The sequence below is a fragment of the Vigna angularis genome, chromosome 11 (assembly GCF_016808095.1).
Source record: "Vigna angularis cultivar LongXiaoDou No.4 chromosome 11, ASM1680809v1, whole genome shotgun sequence".
NCBI classification, from domain to species: Eukaryota; Viridiplantae; Streptophyta; class Magnoliopsida; order Fabales; family Fabaceae; genus Vigna; species Vigna angularis.
The window spans coordinates 24654578-24676998 of NC_068980.1; the positions used below are offsets into that span (position 1 = coordinate 24654578).

Sequence of the window (22421 nt, forward strand, 5' to 3'; positions counted from 1 at the left end):
AAAGGAAGTGTGGATCTTGAACATGTAGGAGTACATGAAGCTAATCATGATGTAGGAAGAAAGAATTTAAATTTATATAAGAGTTTTATTAGATAAACTTAAATTGTGAAAGGTAATTTTATAATTTCGAGTGATGTTTTATTTTTCAGAGTCACATATTTGTTGTACCACATATAAATTTTATTCTTTGCTTCAATTTTGATTCTTCGGTTGTAGAGCTAGATCCCGCTAGTTTTTTTTTTCAGTGTTATTACATGTTAGTTGTTATATTGCACTGATGTAATCGGCACAAGGCCTATGACGACTATTTAATAGTCTTTTCACAATCAATGGTTGTGTACACAGAATTACATTGCATCTATCTTTAGTGTGTAAAGCGTTTTAGTCCAACATTTTCAAATTAGAGTTTTCTAAAAGAAAAAAAACATCAAAAGAATGCATATACCGATTATTTTTATTTCATTTTCTTCACATATATTCTGTCTCAAAATTGCACATATAGCTCACTCATCACATATATTTTTTCTTCTCATGTCATGAGGCTTCTTTCTTTGAGGGTTTATAGAATGTTTATACATCATTTAAGGTGTTTCAAACCATACTTATCCTTATTGTGACATAGCTTAGTTAATAGAAAATAACGGAATGTTTTATTGCTGAAACAAGAAATGAAGAAGGACCCACACATACTCTTTTTTATTCCTGAAACAAGAAATGGAGACGGAAACACACACCAGTAGAAAAGTAACATTCTATAACAATTTATTATGACAGGTAAAAACCACCCATCATAAAAGGTTGACCGATAGTATTTTTGTAATAAAAAAAAATCTATTATGACATATAGACATCAGTCATAATATTTAACACGATGACAAAGTAGTAAATAAGTGCAAAACGTATTATGACGTATCTCATCAATTACAACTTATTATTATACTAGTTGATCCTTGCAAAATCAAGAGAGTTTTTTCCAGCATGAGCATTCCCAAAGAAATTGTTCATGTAATCCTGGAGCACAACTTCTCTGTAGCGGGCCAACCCATCTTTCTCCACCACCTCTGGCAATGGACCTATTCTTTCTGTAGCTATTGGCATTGTAAACACCGGAACCGATACCCTGGATTGGCTGCTAGTTGTCCTTACTCGGTGTTCAGCACTCTTATACTTCCCATTGCTCAGTATCTTACATTAATTACCATAAACAAAGCACATCAACAAAATAGTATATATACTGCTCATGTATTTTTTTTTAATCATAAACTACTATGCTGGTTGCTTTTCCGACTAATACTGGACTCTATTATCTTAAATAAAGTTTCAATATACTATGGGATGAGAGATTGATTACTCAAATTTTTTAATGATTTATGAATAACAGGTTAATGTTGTACCAATGACATGGTTAAAGAAAATTACTAAATTGCATTAGTTTATGTAATTAACTATTAGTTAAAATAAATATTTTGTCCTCAAATTATTATAAAAAATTATATTTCATTTTGAATTAAATGCCAAACAAATCGTATATGTTATATTATGATTCAATGTAAAATTGGTCACACATGTGTACACCACATAACATGCCGTTTGTTGGGATGAAATTTTGTATGACTTTTATAAAAACAAAGATTAGATACATTATAATTTAATTTAAAAATAAAATATAATTATTTAAAACAATTTGAAAGTAAAAAACATTTAATCTTATTACTAATTACTATTAGTAGTGAAAAATTTAGTCCGTCTGTAATACTTGTCTACTAACTAATCAGAAGTTGCTTTATCCATAAAAAAAATTATATAAGTAGCCAAGAAATCCCACTTATACAGTAAGTGAATACGAGTGAAATATTTGTTATCCGAAAAAATATTCTTTCACGTGCTTAAATTTTTTATATTTATTTGATATTATTTTTTTTATCTTTTTATTCTTTTCTTTTTGAAAAAATATAAAAATGTATACTTTTATAACTATTTTATTTTTGTAATCTGTTATGTAAAAGTGTTATAATAATGTTATTTTTGTTATAAATTACCCTCCAGTATTAAAGTGGATTTTGATTATTTGAAAATTTTGAGTTGTTAGTTGTGAGATTTTAGGGTATCAAACCTGTAAAGTATCGCCAATATTAATTACAAGAGCTCCAGGGATTGGGGGAATTTCCAACCACTGTCCTTTGTCAGCAGGATTTTGTTGGTCCACCTTGACATACAAGCCTCCAATGCCATCTTGGAGCAGTACTGTGATAGCTCCCATATCAGAGTGACGCCCAACACCCACTGTAAGCTCTGGATTTGGGCACGCTGGATAGTAGTTCATGTTAACCATCTTCATTCCAAGAAGGCCTTCCATTTCTGAATCTTTTAGTGTAACTCCGAGCTTACCGATCAACGCTTCCACAATGTCTCTAACCATCTTAGTTGATAACTTCAAATACTCAAGTGCAACTTCCCTAAAAAGAAGAGAGAAGAGATAGTTGAAATGTTTAAGAACTGAACATGAATAGACATCGTATCGAGCGCGCGTCATCCAACAATGGTCTATTGAACAACATATCCAACAAACAACAAATATGGTTAGAAAGATTGTAATTTAGTTTTGATACCAAGTTAAATACACTGAAAATTATATCTGAAATTAATCTCACTTTTTTATTAAATGCACACATAGAATCATCTATTTATAATAAAAGAAATATGTAGTAAGTTGAAAATACAAATAAAAAATAATCAAAATTAACTAAAGATATAAAAATAAATATATAATATATCTAACAGAGTAGAAGGAAAATCATACTTGCACTGATTAGGCCAACACTGAAGAGCTTCTTCATCACTGTTAAATGTCATACTGATATAGTCTTTCCACTCCAAAGCCTTCTCTTTCTCTGGCACAAAGCTAGTCCCATATTTTACCCTGGGGCTAGGGCTCACCCCAGTGCAATAAACAGCTTTCTTTTCTGGTGGCAAACTGAAGAATGTGTGTGCTGCATCTTTAAGCGATTCCAGCAACTCCAAAGGCACCCCATGATTCACCACCTGAAAGAAACCAAGAGTTTCAGCTGCTCTAGCAATCTCATCCACCACTTTCTCATGCTCTTCTCCATTCAGTTTTGACAAGTCAATGGGTGGAGCATCACATGCCCTTGAATCATGCTTGTTGATTCGTTCGCCTGGAGGTTGTATGTACCTCTCTGGCACCTCTGACACACCAGAGTCTACCAAACCTTTCACACCATTGCCGGCTCTCACCACAAAATCATACAGCGAATTTGAGGAGTTGGATCTTAGAGCCATGCAGTGCAATTTGCTTTAGACTATGGTTTTGGCAAATCAAAAGTTCAGTAGAAATTGCTATGATCAGTGCAAAGGACTATCCTATATATGTATATATATATATATTAGATGTGTGGTTGGTAATGTTCATGTGAATAAAGAAAAACTCTTTGTTCAGCAAGATTCATGACTTCGAAGAAAGTAAACGTATTTAAAAAATCAACCACTAGGATATGGTAATATAGTATATGTTATATATAATAATAAATATCTTTCATGACTAACAGCCACATTAATTAAAACTACAATCAATTTTATGGAATTTGATTTCAACGGGGAAAACAGAACAGAAAAGAAATTAATAAATATTGTGTTTAGAAAAGTCAGTTTGATAGGGTAAAGTAGTTTTCTTGAGAACTTAAAATGTTTTACGACAAACTAAATAGTTTACGTAACAAATTTGATTAGAATAACTACTTCAAATGAAAGAGTTTTAAATTAAAAAAAATGAAATTCTATTTTAAATTCTTTATATTCTCAACATATTTTTATTTTTGTAATTTTTGTAATTTGTGTCAATCTAGGTTTAGGTCAATCTAGTTCAACCTAAATTCATTACACTTAGTTCGATCTGAGGTGACATACACTCAATCCTGTTTGACAAAGCTTCAACCTAATGAAACAATAAGTCTGGCTTGACTTTTGACTTGGTATGTCTTAGTCCCACTTGAGCTCAACTTGACCCGATGTAAACTCGACCAAACTTGACTCGACATGGGTCTATCCCAATTCCACTAAATGAGAGCACACTCTAACTTGACTTGACTTGGATCCAAGTCTACTCGGCTCAACTAGCGTAGACAAACTTACTTGAACTTGCGTCGATTCGGCTTGACCAACTTGGGCTAACTAGGCTCAATCGAGTTCGAGTTGACTAAGCTTGATCTGGATCAAGCTTGACTTGGGTTTAACTTAACCTAGGCTTGACTTGACATGGTTTCTATCTGGTTAGGCTCAATTTGGTCTTGATTCTTATTGTGATTTATTTTTATCTATGTTCGTGAGGTTAGATGAATGAATCACAACAAGAATAAAAAAAGTAAACAAATTTATTCATCTAACCTCATAATCTTATTAAGAAATTACAACACAATCAATCTCAAAGACTTAGCACTCCATGGAATGTGGAAATAAAATAAAAATAAAAGAAGAGAGGGTGGAGAACATGAGAGAAGAGAGAAAGAGGACAAAATTTGAACCCCGAATGAGTTCCTCCAAGATCCCCTATTGTCTTTCCTTTAGTTCTTTATATAGAAATTAGACTGAGCTTTGTTTTGTGCTTTTCTGTTATTATAATCTCCTTTGGATAATGTAATATCCTCTAATTATCTTCTAAATAATTCAATATCTTCAAAATATATTTGATTGTTTTGGAGATCTAAAAATATTTGAGAATATCTTTTCTAGATTCAAAAAAAATTGGAAAATATTATTTTTTTTATATTTACTGATATAGTTAAATAAAGTAATTATTTAACAATATCAAATAAAATATCTTAAGATATATTTTCTCCAAATTGTCTTTTATCATAAACATTTATCAGTTATCAAAGCCTTTTTTTGTAGAAAAAATAGAGAAAACCGCAAGATCCAATTTTTGTTGCTTGTTCCTTCTTCTTGGCTTAGCCAAAATTTTTCATTTTTTCATGCTATGCTTTGATTGACTTCTTGTGGTCTTGATTATTGGCTATTTTTAGATTTATCTTTAAGGTGTCATGAAACACTAACCAATTTATTTCCACACCTCAATGAGCTCAGCTTAGTTACAGCTGCACTAACATACATCAAAATATCCAAAGAATATTTATACAACTAAAAAGCTATTTTTATCATGTTTTTGTATCTCATGCTTAATAAACCAATTATAACGGATTCTAATTAAAATATTATTTTAAAGTACAAAAACTAATTAAGAATCTAAGATTAAAGGCTAAATGAGGGCATAAATATGCACTCATCAGTAATAAAGCAAATGATTAAAGATGATAGGTGGTTAGCCACGATGATGACAATCTCCTTAGCTAGGTTGAGGCAAAGCTAGAAGAGAAAGCCATGGTGAAAGGTGGAGGGTGAGTGTTTACGGGAGTTGGTGGAAATGAAGGCTAAGCTCACGATTTAGTGTGGTTTATGGTGATAAAGGTGATGTTTAATGATTCTCTAAGAGAGGTTGGGCTAAATCTTGGAGGAAGGGGGCTAGAGGAGGTCACTTGGATTGCTATAGCCTAGGATGACCTAATAAGAGTAGTATGACACAAAATTGGCAGCATAACAATACTCTGAATCAAAGCTAAATACAAGAGTGGGAGACACCTCTATTTATATGCTAAGGGTGTCTTTAAATTGTAGAAGCAAAACCTAAAAACCCTACATTGGCTAACTTGGAGAGCAAGGAGAAAATCCTCTCCATTAGGAGAAGGACAAGTGGCGAATATCCTCTCTAATGAGAAGAGGACATGTGGCCACTAACTAGGAAAAAAAAAACTCTCCAAAGGGAGGAAGAAATATGGCATAGTAGACTCACTCTTCTTATCCACCAAGTTAGATGAAAATTTTGACCCTTTGGTCAACTAAGCCAAATTTGTGTCCCACTTTGGTCAACATTGGGCCTTGGCCCTTTGTTAACTTGAACTGTCAAAACCGTATTCTACTTGACTTAAAATGTTAAGAGACAAGCTCGTCTATAGAACCATTGGTTTTGAAGTTTAATTAAACAACATTAAATGAAGAAGTCTCGTAGAATGGAAAACAAACACCAAACGCTAGGATAGAAACCCTAAGTTAGAAAGAATAGATATCCACACAACAAGTCTAATCCAATGGAAAACAAACATCAAACGCTAGGACAAAAACCCTAAGTTAGAAAGAATAGGTATCAACACAACAAGTCTAATCCACCAAGAAGAAAAGATGTAGACGATCTTCTGATATAGAAGTCTAACACCAGGAAATCACTGTAAGGTCCAACTAGGCTATGAAACTAGAAACATCGGAGAAAAAAACATAAACACTAGCTGGATACAACATAAGAGAAACAAAATTAGACTAGCTAAAGAAAACCTTAAGAAAACACTTAGGAAACAATAAGATTGAAGAAAAACACAACATTGAAATTATGCCAACTTAGGAAAACACTTAGGATTGTTGAAAATAGAAAAACAACTAAGCCAAAACACTTAGACACAATGATAAATGACTGCCAAGTCAAAGCGTTTAAGGGAGTAAGCTTACTATACCCAAAGGGTATTCGATTGAACTTTCGGGTAAACAAAAAAGTTTCAAGACAATGTCTTTGACCAAAACACTATAAAAGCCTAAACTTAAAAACACAACGGAAAACATAACCTGCTAAATGTTATTGCTCTAAAAAGGCAAAATCACAAAAAGTGTTTACATCAGTCTAAACGATACCATGAGCTAAACTATTACTTCGTCCAACAATGGGGTTCCTACTCAACGATTGATATCTTTAGAAGAAAAGCTTAATTATTAAACGTTACCTCAACAGTAGAAAATAAAAAGCACTTTGTTGTTTTGAGCAAGCATTAAATAACATTAAATGATCAACGTAAAAAAAAAGTGATATCTAATGAATGAAATACACACCAAAACCCTAAACAGATCATTAGTAGGTAAGACATTCACGAAATATTCTTGTTTTAGAAATCGTGACACTATACAACCTATGTCTAACAAATTCCAAAAATAACAAGTAAAACACTAACCAAGAAGAAGTCTCTTACAGACTAAACGATGTCAATTACACTCACAAATATAACAATAGAAAACCTAGGATCTTGAACAAACGTTGAAAGCATTAAATGCTTGATGTTAAAAAACATAAAAAAAACAAGAGGTAGGACATACATGCTCTACAAACTTTTGTTCTATCTTGTGGAGGACAATTACTACAAGTGTTCATTTGGCTCATCCTATAAGAACACAAAAAAAAAATGAACGTTGGGAAGAAGAAGATAAAAGAAGAATGATCCTTTCATCAAAAGCTGAGCCAAATGAGAAGTCAAATATGTTTTTGATAAAGTTATGAAAAGTATATCTACTTTAACAAAAACACTTCATCCTATGATAGACATCTACACCAATGTATCATATGTTGCCTTTTTAGCAAAGATATCGTTGAATGATGTGTCTATTGTTCACGATAGCGCGTTTCTAAAACATTATTTAATAGTGCATTTACTGAAGTATCATGCTTTGACCTTTTCATAGTAAAACATCGTTGCGTCTACTATCAATAGGATCATATGGTCTTACCGCATTTACTGAAACTTTTCTTTATTCATTCAAATACTATAACGTTTGTTTCATATGATGTCTTTCATTCAACGATATTATTTTTGTAGGGATAATACTTTGTCAAATACTTATTTCGTTTATCGTTGTTTGTTAAATTTCAAAACATGAAAGTGTTAGATTGTTTTGGGTTATAGATGATCTTGTCTTAACATGTATAACTTCTCTTATACCATAGATGAATAGATGATCACACATGTTGTCCAACTTTTCACATATTTGATTAAGACAACAAACACAAAAACAAAAATATGTTCTGTTCACAGGGTGTGCGTGTTCTTGAACATATTATAAGAACTCGAAAACTTCGTTTTCAAACTATTGACTTATATGACGTTCATTCATGTAACTTTGATCCATACTATTTTAAAAAAGTATATAAAAAAAGCCAAAAATCACATTAAAATTTTTATCTAACTTATAAGAAACATACAAATATCAAACAAATAAAAGAAACAACACGTGAAAAAAGCTCATACAATAACACAAAATTGACCTATTTTTTTCTTACACTCATGAACAAACTGATTGGTTCACTTTGGGGGAATGAAGTTTCAACTCGCATAAGGTCATCAATACTAAATGAAAACATGATATAAATCGATCAAAATTAACAAAATAACATAACAAAGTCAAGAAAAACACTTTCGCAAGAGGTAAGTGACAAAAAACTAACATTTCTTCTTGCTTGCACTCGTCTCCAAAAACGCAGGTTCAAGCAGAAATGAAAGCACGAAGAAACATTGTTTATGGGTTATGCTTTTACAAAATTTTAGAGGACATAAGGCGTAAGGGAAAAGAATAATTCTAACGTCTTATAGGTAATTGACGTCGGAATCTAGGGCTTCACCTCCCTTAACCATTAGATTTCTCCCTTAACTATTAAATTTCTCTAGATCTGAAGGTTAAGGGTTGCGACTCTACCCCTTCCAAGTAACGCATCATTTTGTGTGAACACATAATTTATATCTCTACACCTCTTTCACCATGTCATATTTGACACCTAATCATTACAACCTCTTCATCGTTACATTTCTCAAGGTTGGGGACTACCGTACTTGTAAGGTTATAACTAAAGATACAATTTTTTTTTTGCAAAACTCTAAAGGATGACTGTCGAGTACCGTCATCATGGTTGACAAGTAAGAAGTTGAAGACCTACTACTGATGTTTGATTCTTTGACCAATATATGTCTCGTCTTTGGACGAGTACATGTCGCCTCACTAAGTCGACATGTACTTAGTCTCTCAACATCATGCATGACTATTAGTCACCATGGCCCATTATTAACTACAACAATCCCGAAGACACTGACTGCTATTTAGGCCAATGGGCCCAAACCCATAGAGGTAAAAAAGCTCATACAATAAGTATAAATAGAACTTATTACGAGGAATATGATTTACATTTTCATTAATTACACAATTATTATCGGTTGATATGAGAAGCTCACTTGAATATTAGAGTGTCTTCTAAGGACACAAACCCATTCACCTTACAAAACATGAGTACGCAAAAGAGAAAGATGAATACTTTAAAGATCGAAGGTTAGAGACATTTGAGAAGTGTTTGAAATCTTTAAAGATACGTTATCAACTCTATAAGAACACCTAATATATTATTAAGGTTAATTGATAATCATATATAATTTGTAATATGAAAATTGATCATTAAGATATGTCTTAATGAAGAATTTTATAAAATCAATTTCACCTTGTGGTGGATAAAGTTTAGATAGACTCTTCAAAATTAAACTTATAACTATTTTATAAAATTATAACTAAAAAGAATCGAGAAACTAATATAATGAATAATTAATATAATTCTAATTTGGTATAGCCTAATCAGAAGAATATTTTGAATATATATTATACTTTAGTTTTGGACATGACATTAATTAAATAATTATTAATTAGTTAATTAATTAATTAAATTAATAATATACATTAGAGATATCTCTCTTATACTCTCTTGCCTCCACCGATGCGAGTTGTTTTCTTCCTCCGTATCTTGGCTTCTCTTGTAGGCTAATAGTTGTAGACTCTCCCGCACGTGATCACCCACACCTTTTCAAAAAGGGCGTGATACAGTGACGTTGAAACTTGAGAGGGAAAGAGTTGTTGGCAGCATTCCATAAGAAGCTCCGTAGGGTGGTGCGAATAAAATAAAAAGAAAACGAGAAAAACAGTGCCACATTCGCATTCTTCTTCATTCTTATTGTCCTTTGCTTGGTGCAGAAACCATTCTTACATTTTCTAGGGTTTGGTTTTTGCTCTCTTCGCCTTCTCCAATGGCCGCTTCGTCTTTGCTCAGATCCGCGTTTCTCGCACCTTCCTCCTGCGATCGTTCCAAGGTCTCTTCTCGCGTCGCCGATTCTCTCTCTGTTCTTCGATTTTCGCTTTCAGTTTTCGCCTTTTTGTGCATTTGCTTGTAAAGTGTGACAAAATACTGTAACTGAACCGAACCAAACTGGACTATGATGTGATGCTTTTCGGTTGATGCGGCGTTGTTTGTTTGGTTGGTCTATATAGATTATGGTCTTGGTTTTGTAACCAGTTGCGCTTTATTTGGTTGTTCAAAGAATCAACACTTTTATTTTATTTTTTATTGACTGGTTAAAGCTTTTCAGTTTTTTTCTTGCGTTTACGTGAAAAATCAAGTCGAAAATTTAAAGTGTTTGAGGTCTTATAAGATCGGCTTTTGACATTTCAGCTGTAACGTCTAGTTTTTTTGGGTTGTCCTGGTGGCAATTTGCGGAAATTTTTGGTAATTTTAAAGTTTACAACGATGCCTCGCAATTTAGTATGCCTTGGGCTTTCACTTATTTATTTATTTGTATTTATTATAGTCATGTTTAGCTTTGAAACTTTGGTCTTGGTTGGAACCTGTTTTTCTTTTCCTGCTCAGAAAAAAGGGTACGTGTGAATACGCTGTAGCGTTTTCTTAAGAAAAGAATCTGTGAGAGACTTTAAGGAAAATTATCCGATTATCAATCTTTGATGGTTGAGAAAAGTTTCTCTCTCGTGGTTTAAATGCTTAATTTTCTGACGTTTCATTGTTATTGTATTGATGCTTTTTTTTGGATGTACCATTTTACTAATATATCTGTATATATGTTGTACGATTCAGGTATTTAGCAACGCCTCGAGTTGTAATGTGAAATCTATGGGATTACAGAGTAGCATATTTGGTAATTCAATTCAATGTGACTCATTAGTCTTCCAGTTGAGTTGCTCAAACTTTTTTACCTTGAGCTCCTGTTTTCTTTCATATTTCGGTTCCTTCAATAGTTGGTGGTTTTATTATTTGTGGTTCTGATTTATTGGTGTTTGCACAGAAACTACAATGCTCAGGGGATCCAGCCTATTAAATCCACAGCTACAGAAATCCCTCTCCCCACCCAGCGTAAGAATAGTACCAACGTTGTATTTTATATTAGTGCGATTTGCATGCAATTTCTTGATTTTTACTTGTGGTTGGTTTGGTCTGTTTAGAATCAAGGAGCTCTGGGAAGACAAGAGTTGGAATAAATGGTAACTTTCTTGTTACAATATTTCTCTTAGCAGTTTCTTGTATCTACTTGCAGCATTTAATTTTATTATGCACTTTCAATTTTCCATTGAATACAAAATTCATCATAGATGATGAATTATTTTAAGATTTGCCTTACTACCATCTTTTCATTTTATCATGGTTTTATTTAGGATAGCTCATAAGGATTGTTCAACATTTTCATATTCAGAGTGACTAGCGGTGCTTATGACTGTGACGTATGCAAATGCTAAAACATATTCCTTCAACTGTCTAATCGCTTTAGATGAAATTGGCAATGTTTGATGAAGATAATTGTGGAAAATAAGATTGATTTATTATTCTCAATCATAAAAAATACATTCTCATACCCTCTATTTGTAATAATCTAATTCTCCTAAAAAGGGAAATAGGGAAACTAGGAAATCTAGGAAAATAAAATAAAATAAAAGATTATGTATCTATTTCCTCTAATTAGGAAGATTCTAAAGATATTATCTCAAATTACAACACTCCCCCTCAAGCTGGAACATACAAGATTGTATGAACTAAGCTTGGAATAATCAAACTCAATTGTAGAGAACGTCAATAAACCAAATTGGATAGCAATGGACAAAAGCGAACTAGCACCATGAAACTTCAACTTGGACAACAATGAACGAGGGCGAACTAGCACCATGAAACTTCAACTTGGACAACAATGGATGAGAGAGATTTCCATCAAAAAATGGATGATGACTTGTAGCAGCAAACAACAACAAACTTCAAGAACAGATGAAGGGCCTCTAGTGGCAAACAACAACAAACTGCACGGACTAGATTGCCATCAATAGTGGCGAACAACAACAAAACTTCGAGAACATGATTTCCATGAGTAACATATGGGGAGGCCTTCAAAGGCTAACAGCCACAAACCTGTAGGGACTTAACCACCCTGAACAACAATGAACCTTTAGGGACTTGATTGCCCTAACAACAACGAACCTTTAGGGACTTAATTGCCCTAACAACAACGAACCTTCAAGGACTTAACTGTCTTAACCTTTAGGGACTTAACTGCCTTAACAACAACGAACTTTCAAGGAATTCATTGTCCTAACCTTTAGGGACTTAACTGCCCTAACAACAACGAGCCTTCAAGGACTTTACTGTCTTGAACAACAACAAACCTTCAGGGACTTAACTGCCCTACAATGGCTAACAACAACAAACCTGTAGGGACTTAACCACCCTACAACGACTAAAACTTTTCTTCCCCTCACGACTGAACGACATATGCACGTCAATGACAGAACGTGAAGGTGGAAGAACTGGTGAGAACCGATCCGTACTTGGGGACAAATCTGAAACCCCTAACATCGAACGAGCCAAATCAGCGGGCGGTCTCATAGAATAACTCTCGGTGAGCTGTTACAACAAGGCATTAGAACAACTCTCAGTGAGCTATTACAACAAGGCATTGGCAGAAACCAAAAACACCACAGATTGAGACTTATGATGGCATCAAAAGGCCAAAGACAGGTTGGAGGTCCAAAGTTCTCTGTTGGACTACTCCTAAATGGTGATACTTAACACTGTATCACAAGAAGTACGGGCTAAACTCTAGCCCAAGAAGGAAGTTCTCTGCAGGGGCTGAAAAATATTTCCCCTCACGGCAAACAACGGAAACGATGGCTAGTGCACTTCATGAAGCACTCTTAATCTTGACCAAAGAAAATGCGGTAGCTTATTGAGGCGGCAGCGACAAACTGCAGAGGTTACAACAATTGACTGCGGCGGTGGAGACTGACTGCGCTAGCGGCTGATTGCGCCGACGTCGACTGTGGTAGCAGCAAAACGAAGCACTGTTGCTCGAGAAATAGAAACGAATGGAGAGGTAGAGAACCCTTCGTAATGGAGAGGAAAGAACTGACGCGATGGCGTTGAAAGAGGTCTCCCTATCGAGAACGGGTAATGAAGTATATTCCAGCGATTCAATACAGTGGTGAGATGATGGCGTTAAAGTGACATATTAGAAGGAGCAGATTACAGAGATGGAGGTCCGGCAACACGACCGGCAGCGGCGCGGTGTGATTTCGACACCGGGGGTGTGGCGCGTGACGAACATGCGCCCGAGACCAGCTGAAGAAAGGCGGCGCATGCGGAGGCTTCCGGGAGGTGGATTACCAGGGTTGAGTCGCGCTCCTTGAGGCACCCAACCCTTAAATTCGCCGGAGAAAATGACGATGGCGGCGGCGACGACTATCAGACTGATTTGGCACTCGTGGCGGCGCGTGAATGAGAAGTAGACATCAGAACCGGCGCGGTTGGCCGTCGCTCAAAGAGACTATCCAGATCCGCTGGTCACTGGTCGAAACTGCAACAATGGCCAACGGCGGATGGTGGCCGGCAGTGGTCGACGGCGGAGAGCAGTGTTGCACATCGGAATTAACAGTGAAGTCAATGGCCTTTCATGGTTCCTAGAAGAAGAAACTTTCGGTCTTTGATTGGCAACCAATGAGAATGCCATAAAAAGGATTGGGCATCACTTAAAATACCCATTCTGAGATAAATTCTGGAAATATAACATATAGCTAGGTCAGATTAAAATTTGGAAGTATAGCTTATAGCTAGGTCAGATTAAAATCTGGAAGTATAGCTTATAGCTAGGTCAGATTGAACTCTGGAAGTATAGCTTATAGCTAGGCCAAATTCTGGAAGCACAATTTTGTGTAGCTGTTATCAAAAGGACAAACATGTTGGTAATGCTGGAGAAAAAGCTAGAATTCTAAGGTAGAACTTGACTGGGGCAATTGGAGCTCATTAAAAACATATGTTAAAGAAGAGACTTTTAGGGGGCCGTCGACAGACAACAAAGACAGTCGAAGCGGATCGGACAAGCTCTGATACCATGTGGAAAATAAGACTGATTTATTATTCTCAATCATAAAAAATACATTCTCATACCCTCTATTTGTAATAATCTAAATCTCCTAAAAAGGGAAATAGGGAAACTAGGAAATCTAAGAAAATAAAATAAAATAAAAGATTATGTATCTATTTCCTCTAATTAGGAAGATTCTAAAGATATTATCTCAAAGTACAACAATAATCAAATTTGGCATAATATTTACTGGATTCTGTATGCTTTAACCCGACAGATTTCAAATGACATTTTATTGGTGGATCTGTGCATAATGTTGAGGTAGATTTTTCAACTATTAAGTTACCAAGTTATGAATGGAAAAGAAAGAAAAGACTATTGGTTGTTCTATATTTTTTATTTTGGTCTTTAGGAACATGTATATCAGTTGCTTGAGCCTGAAAGAACTGTTGTTAAAAAGTGTCATCTAAAATGCAGTTATGTAGAAGATGAAAGCTTTGTTTTAATATGTATAACACGTGGAGTTTTTCTCTTTGGTTTTAGATTACATATGTGTACTTATGCTGAAATGTGCAGGTTTTGGTAGAATTGGAAGGTTGGTGCTGCGTGTAGCTACTTCACGAGATGATATTGATGTTGTTGCAATTAATGATCCATTTGTTGATGCAAAATATATGGTATGTACTGTTATACGGGATATAGACCAAGAGATTATATTTAATATGCATTTTCTTTTGTATGCTTTTATTTATGTATATGGTGATACATACATCTATCTGAAAGCTCTTTTCTTTTTGTTGAGTAGCCAGTACATCTAAGAATTTGATTTCTATTATAGCGTGTTTGGTGAAGATTAAAATTAAGAGATACAACCCTATTTCTCTAAGCTCCCACGGGAAGCTGATAGAGACAAATGATTACTTTCCTTCAAAATAATCTGAACCACACTTGTCAGTATAATGCTCTGATCTTGGATGCCTTCTATTTTACCCATATTTAGTGACATAATTTTGTTTTGTATCTGTTATGTGGATTCAATTGGGATGTTCTTCAACTATGGTCCATGTTGTTTGCTTGCCTTTTGTTATTTTACATATGTTGAGATTTATTTAGATTATTTTATTATTTTATCATGAAGCCTTGTCTCATCTTAAGAGAATCCAATCAGTGATCTGTTTGAAAACATATCTCAAAGAAAAAAAAATAAAAACTCAGTCTCTATCTTAGTATTTCCTCATTTACTTTTGTTCTAAAGGATTCAATGATTCAATTCAAAATGGAACCGGAAATTAAGGAAGCTTTCTTGTTTTGGTCCAAAATAAGAGAACTTTATCTGTATGTTCAACCCCCAATTTCTTGTAATAATGTATCAGAACTCCTTTTAAATATAAGGAAGCATAGAGATTGTGTTAAACAATTACAAAATCTTGTGAGAAGTAGGAAATGACAGTTGTTGGCAACAAAATATTTGTGCCAGCATTTTTCTCAATTAAAGGTAGTAAGTATACTGTAGTAGATACTCATGCTGTTTAGTACATACAATGACAAAATAGATGCTCTACAACGTTTGAGAAATTGGTGAGTGTATTATTGCACGCCTATATTCCACTTTTTTCAATAAATTCATCTTTTATTTTATTTATTTGTTTTTCGTGAAATTTTTTTCAATTAATTTATTGTTACATGTAACTTTATTTTTATGGATTTTTGTTGATGCTTGGTTTATGATTTGTGTTTGGTTTAGTCTCTTTTTTATTATTTCATCCTTACATTTGTCTTTATCATTGAATCTTTTTCTTGCAGGCTTACATGTTTAAATATGATTCTACTCATGGTCCATTCAAGGGGACCATTAAAACTTTGGATGACTCTACTTTGGAAATTAATGGAAAGCAGGTTAAAGTTGTGAGCAAAAGGTATCATGAGTTGATATCTGATAATTAAAGTGAATGTTAAAAACGTGTTAATGGTTTGCACAAATTTTGTTTCTTTATTTCAGAGATCCTGCAGAGATCCAATGGAGTGCTTTTGGGGCTGATTATGTCATTGAGTCATCTGGAGTTTTCACAACTGTGGAAAAAGCTTCATCACATTTGAAGGTACTCAAATACCTGTGTATTAGTCTTCTGTTTCTTTCATTCTTCTCATCTTTGTCTTACCCTCCAGCATCAAATGAGCTTTATCTTTTTACTCTGTAGGCTGGTGCCAAGAAAGTAATAATATCAGCTCCATCTGCTGATGCTCCAATGTTTGTGGTAGGAGTGAATGAGAAGGCATACCACCCAGAAATGGACATTGTTTCTAATGCAAGTTGTACAACAAATTGTCTTGCTCCTCTTGCCAAGGTGTGATTGCTCATGCATTGCCAAACTTTATTGAACTAAAGTGCTTCTTTGTAATGAGAATGTTTTTGTATGTAGTTTGGCAGTGTTAAACTTAAGGTTTAATGGAAGCACTTCTTTTCCTTAAAGATACCTTAGTTATTCTGTGACATATCCTTTTGGGTGTGTGTGTGTGGATATTTTCTGCTGAAATAGATCCAGTCTTTTAGCCATGTACTTTTATATGTTCAACTTATACTCTCATGTTATCTTTCATTATATATTTTCGACTGAAATAGATCCAGTCTTCTACAATTTATTTGAACTTGATGGAGTCAATCATAGATATTGGAATCTATATGGTGGTTCATCCGGGGATGAATTAACTTTTTAGGTTGTGACGTTGTGGCCGTTTTTCTTAAGAGAGGGAGTAACTCTTGTTTTATCAGTTGGCAGTTTAACTATTTTTCAGAGTCATTTTTTTTTTATTTATTTTTTATTTTTTCGGTGTAGTAACAATTTTTGTGATTGAGCTTAAGCTAAATGGACTAAACTTTTTAGGTTAGAAAATATAGTTCCAATCCATTAAAAAAACCCTAGAGTTGTCATCCACCACCCATCACGAAGAGATTCGTAGAGAGGCTAATGTCGAGGCCTCCACCGCTAGGTACGTGGATGTCGCGAGAGTTGCTGCTACGAGTTGCCTGAGAGAGGTGTTGTCGAGAGAGGTGTTGTCGAGAGAGGTGTTGTCGAGAGAGGTGTTGTCGAGAGAGGCGATGTTGTTTGGAGATCTCTCCACTTATTCTCCTTTACCACTGGGAGGGATTGCATCACGAGGTTGCGAGAGAAGCATTGCTGCAAGCTGGGCCGACTGCTCCCTCGCTAATAAAAGGGATTGTATCGCGAGAATTGCCAGTCCCACACAAATTGCGATACACAACAACGATCCAACATGATCTGCGAAGATTGTGAGTTTTAAGTGAAGCAAGATTAGAGAGGGAGAAGAAGATCGTAGACTTGTATGATCATACGTTTTGGATCATGATTTTGACTACCATGCTAGGTACAGTGCATCAAATGATAATAATGAGAGTGAATATGAGGTTGAAATTTCCATTGCAAGTAATGGTAAAGGGAGAAATAGTGGTGGAAAGAAAGGACCAATGCTAATGGAGAGAAGAAAAAAAGAAAAATTGAGGCAAGCTAACAAAAATTTTGGTACCAAGCTTTCTCCCTTTCACAAAAATATAAAGGCCTCAATTTGTCAATATATTACTCGATTTTGGTACCAAGCAGGCTTGTCATTTGACCTTGTGAGATTGAAAAGTTTTCAAGATATGATTGATGCTATAGGTGCTAATGGACCTAATATACCTTCTCCTACTTATGAAATTCGAGTTCCAGTTCTCAACAAGGAGGTTACATTGAAAAGTTGTTGAAAGTTCATTTAGGTGAATGGACCAAGAATAAGCACTCAAGGAAGCTAAGGGGAGGTAAGCTATAGAAATTGTTCTTATCCTTTCATTTTGGAATTATGTTGCTCTCAATGGCTCTTCTTGTTCATGTACTTCATTTGGTGTATGGGGAAAGAAAAGCAACTATGGGTTATATATACAAAGCAATGGAGAAAGCCAAGGAAGCAATAAAGAAGTCATTCAATAACAATTAAAGTAAATAGAAGGATGTATTTACAATCATTGATAATGGATGGACATGCCAACTTCATCACCCCTTGCATGCTACTAGTCACTTTTTGAACCCAAAGTCCTATTATTCCAACACAGAAATCGAATATGATCTAGAAATTACAAATTGATTGTATTCTTGCATCAAGAGGTTGGTGCCTACTAAAGACGTGCAAAAAAAAAATTTAATTGAGTTGCCTCTTCACAAGAGTGGAAGTGGACTCTTTGATGATGACTCCACCAAAGAATCAAGGAAGATTGCCACACTAGGTGAGACACTTAAACGCTTTCGAAATTGTATCAAGATATAATGGTTACATTCTAAGTTACTTTCTTTGCTTTTGTAGCTCAATGGTGGAATAATTATGGGCACACAACTCGCAACTTACAAAAGCCAGCAATCAAGATTTTAAGTTTGACACGTAGTTCATCGGGACGTGAGTACAATGGGAGTGTATTTGAGCAAGTAATACTTATTGTTCATGACGTGACAATTTATTATTATCGTTTTTTGTAGTGTGTAGAAAGAAATTAATTCACATTTAACTTGTTCATAATGCAGATTCATTAAAAAAAGGAATAGGTTGGAGTACAAAATGTTGCATGATTTGGTTTACATAAAGTATAACCAACAACTTGCTCAAAGATATTAGGGATGAAATAGGCCCTATTCTGTTGAATAACATTGATGAGTGTAATGAGTGGTTAGTGGGACAAATGGAGGATGATGATAATGATAATGAAGAGGGGGGAAATGAGTTGGTTTTTGATGATGATCCCACTTGTAATTGAGCAACTATTTATGAAACTTCAGGTGTTGGAGAACTAATAGTGTTACAAGGAGACCAGCAACAAATAAAAGAAAGCAATCATGAAGTGATGGTATTGGTATTGGATCTCCCATGCTTTTAAGAAAGGTCCAGGTGCAACTTTAACCATAACAAGGATGAATTGCATGATAGCTCTGATTCTGAGTTTGAAAAATTACTTAACTTTGACAAGAGTTTCTTAGAAGGGGAAGTGGAGGATGGATATGCCCTATTAGATAATATTGAAGGCAATTATGTTGGGATTGAAGAAGAGTGAGATAAGTAGAAATTTAAGACATTTATTTGTGTTTTGTTGTTAGTGTAAGTTTTCAACATTGAATTTGTAGTGCTTTGATTTCATGTTATTGTTATTTGGATTTTTAGACAATATTATTATTAGTTGTGGTTGTCTCTTTCATTATTTTTGCATTATAATTTATATTTCAGTATTTTTTTTTAAATTTTCTATATGCATATATTATATTTCTTTTGATCGCAATGCTATACCCATTATGGCATCCGCTATAACGTGATAAAGGATTTTTGGGATCTTTGATAGTTTCTGGTATCTCATATCTATAACATTGATATTGGGGTACTGTTCTAGAAACAATTTAGTCAATATAAAGATTTAACATGTTGTTTACCCCGTCATCTGTCCCATTGGTAACTTACATATAAGTATGTAACTTACGTAAATTATTCATCAGGTGGTTCATGAAGAGTTTGGAATAGTTGAAGGTTTAATGACAACTGTACATGCAACCACAGGTATCTTTGCAAACTTGCTAATTGCAACCTGTAGTTTCCTGTTCTTATGGTCAAGCCGTTCCTTTATATGTTCACATGTAGCATTGTTAACATCCAATTCTTTCTTACCCAGCAACACAGAAGACTGTAGATGGCCCTTCTATGAAGGATTGGCGTGGGGGAAGAGGGGCAAGCCAAAATATAATTCCAAGTTCAACTGGTGCTGCGAAGGTAAGAGATGGATGGACAGAAATTTTAAGTTTACTATTTCAGTATATATGAATAAGGGTTTGTTTTATGAAATCACAGGCTGTTGGGAAAGTGCTTCCTGAGTTAAATGGAAAGCTCACTGGGATGGCATTCCGTGTTCCGACTCCCAATGTTTCTGTGGTGGACTTGACTTGCCGGCTTAAGAAGAATGCTTCTTATGAAGATGTTAAATCAGCAATAAAGTATGTCTGTTGCCTTTTTTCTCCAGCTTTCATGCCATTTACTGTTTTGTACTAACCGTTTGGTTGATTTGTATAACTTACCTGCTTAAAAATATGAAGGTATGCCTCAGAGGGACCACTGAAAGGAATCCTTGGGTACACAGAAGAGGATGTTGTCTCTAATGACTTCGTTGGTGATTCAAGGTGCATTGTGTTTGCTATGTTACCTTCAAAGCAGAACGTTATTTTTTAACTTTTCTGGTTGGAAAGTGGGACCATAGAACATGAGATCCGTGTTTGGTTTTGGGCAATTGTAGATTTTGCACAAAAGAAAAATTGAACCTTCAAACCCTTCATTTCTTTCTCTGCTACTATTTGGATATATTATTTGTTATTAAAAAGGCTTATGTTCAAAATTAATTCCCTTGCAGGTCAAGTATCTTTGATGCTAAGGCTGGCATTGCACTTAGTTCTTCCTTTGTTAAGCTGGTTTCATGGTATGACAACGAATGGGGTTACAGGTATGCTTGCATTTTGCATATGTAGAATGAATAGCATTGATTCGTTGGTCAATTTTAAAAGTATAGTTCATGCGTACCACGAATTGATGTTTTTGGAATGGTTTTTGTTGCAGCAATCGAGTGTTGGACCTTATAGAGCACATGGCGTTGGTGGGAGCTCAAAATTGAACACCAATTAGGTTATTATTGGTAGTGACTTAGGTTCAGATTTTGGTTTTGATCTGATTTTTATAATGAGGCTAAATTATCACATCGTGTACACCGAAAATAAAATAAAGAGGACATTGTCCTGGGTCATGCTTTGGGGATTACTACCAGCATGAATTTTTAACAATCTGCCTTTAGAATGATTTGACATTTTAAAGGTGAAGAATGATTTATATTGAGTTGTTCGATAGGTCATGTTTTGGATTAATACCAGCATGAATTTTTAACAATCTGCCTTTGAAAATGATTTGACATTTTAAAGGTGAAGAATGTTATATTGGCTTGTTCGGATAAGTGCAACACCCAACTGTGTAAGTTGTTCCAATTCTTGTTGATTTAGGTTAAATTGGTAGAGTTTAAATGACCACAGCATGTACACTGAAAGTACAATAAAAGGAACTAAATGTTTTGGAATTAGAATTTTACAAACTGGCTTTCCAAGTTCTTGTCATTGTAAAGTGGATGATGAATTATATTGGCGTGTTCGAGAATAATCTGGTTACAAACATCTCTCCTTCTATTGATAATGCAATAGTAGTATAAAAGAATCTGATATATCTAACAGGTCCAAAGTTATCCAATGAGATAGTCCTAAATAATGTATAAAGATGACACGCTTTGTACTAGTTTGGTTTTATTAGCATTGATTATTCTCTGGTTATGTAGATATATGTATGTGATGGATGTAAATTAGCCCATAAATTATCAATAAATATAAATGTCCATGTCTGTTGCCATCTTGGATTACTAAAACTTATAAATACAATAAGTCACAGGAGATGAGGGGTAGCATTTAAATTTTAAATTAAAAAAAGAAAAAAAAAGAAAAAAGAAAAAAAAATAAAAATTTCTTGAATTTGGTTTTGGTTTTATAATCTGATATGTGCAAAGAAATTCTGTTTGGACGTGTCTGGTTCATGAGCTGAGGTCATGAGTTATTCTTACTTGACCATTTAAGTGCAGTTTTTATATCAATTAAAATTAAGTACAGTTGGAGTAGTGATTGTTGGTGTAATTAACGCATGAAGTAATTGGTGACTTGGTGTCATGACTGGAATGTGAAGTATTGTTGGTACAAATTTGTCTCTTTTCTATATTTTAATTATGGGTGATTTGTGTAGGTATTATAAGTTAGTACTATCACTTTTCTTATATTTAAAAGTTAGTGTCAGTCCTTAGTTATAAAGTGATATATGGATCACTTGTTTGCTTCTACGGGTTATAGGATTTTATTTAGGTAGAACTAAGGCTTGTAGTGGTGGGGTTTATGATACGTAGATCACTTTTTAGTGATGCAGATTTTTCTTATAATATTAAAAGCAATTCACCATAATTTATCAACAAATGGTGTAAGTTTATTAATGATAAAAGCTATTCTATTTTTTATGATATAGGATGCTATGTTTTCTTTTGAAGAGATGTGGTGAAATTTTGAAAGGAGGCAATTGATGTTTTAAAAATGGACGTTTGACAGAATTAAAAATTTATATTTTCTAGCCACTATTAGAATGTTATGAATGGCTTTTATGTGGTAACCGAATGGTGTGTGTATCATAACCTTAAAATTAGTGGTGATTGGTTTATCAATCATAATTGTAATGTCTTGGTTACGATGATTATGATGTATATGTTTAATTATGTGAATATGGAAA

The 22421-nt window shown here is 34.3% G+C and overlaps 2 protein-coding genes across 2 annotated transcripts; one reads left to right on the forward strand and one right to left on the reverse strand.

The window, feature by feature from the left end:
* Positions 1-910: 910 nt before the first annotated feature.
* LOC108333781 (scopoletin 8-hydroxylase) lies at positions 911-3361 on the reverse strand. Its single transcript, XM_017569254.2, has 3 exons — positions 2801-3361; positions 2114-2456; positions 911-1185 (listed from the first exon to the last, which is right to left on the reverse strand). The coding sequence occupies exons 1-3, from the start codon at positions 3298-3300 to the stop codon at positions 940-942; spliced, it is 1089 nt and encodes a 362-aa protein (XP_017424743.1). The 5' UTR covers positions 3301-3361; the 3' UTR covers positions 911-939.
* A 6369-nt stretch (positions 3362-9730) lies between these two features.
* On the forward strand, positions 9731-21063 carry LOC108334025 (glyceraldehyde-3-phosphate dehydrogenase GAPCP2, chloroplastic). The gene is made up of 14 exons (XM_017569607.2): positions 9731-10004; positions 10781-10875; positions 10989-11056; positions 11146-11184; positions 14622-14722; positions 15849-15961; positions 16045-16144; positions 16244-16390; positions 19571-19631; positions 19744-19841; positions 19920-20062; positions 20162-20245; positions 20473-20562; positions 20676-21063. The coding sequence occupies exons 1-14, from the start codon at positions 9942-9944 to the stop codon at positions 20728-20730; spliced, it is 1257 nt and encodes a 418-aa protein (XP_017425096.1). The 5' UTR covers positions 9731-9941; the 3' UTR covers positions 20731-21063.
* Positions 21064-22421: the final 1358 nt, after the last annotated feature.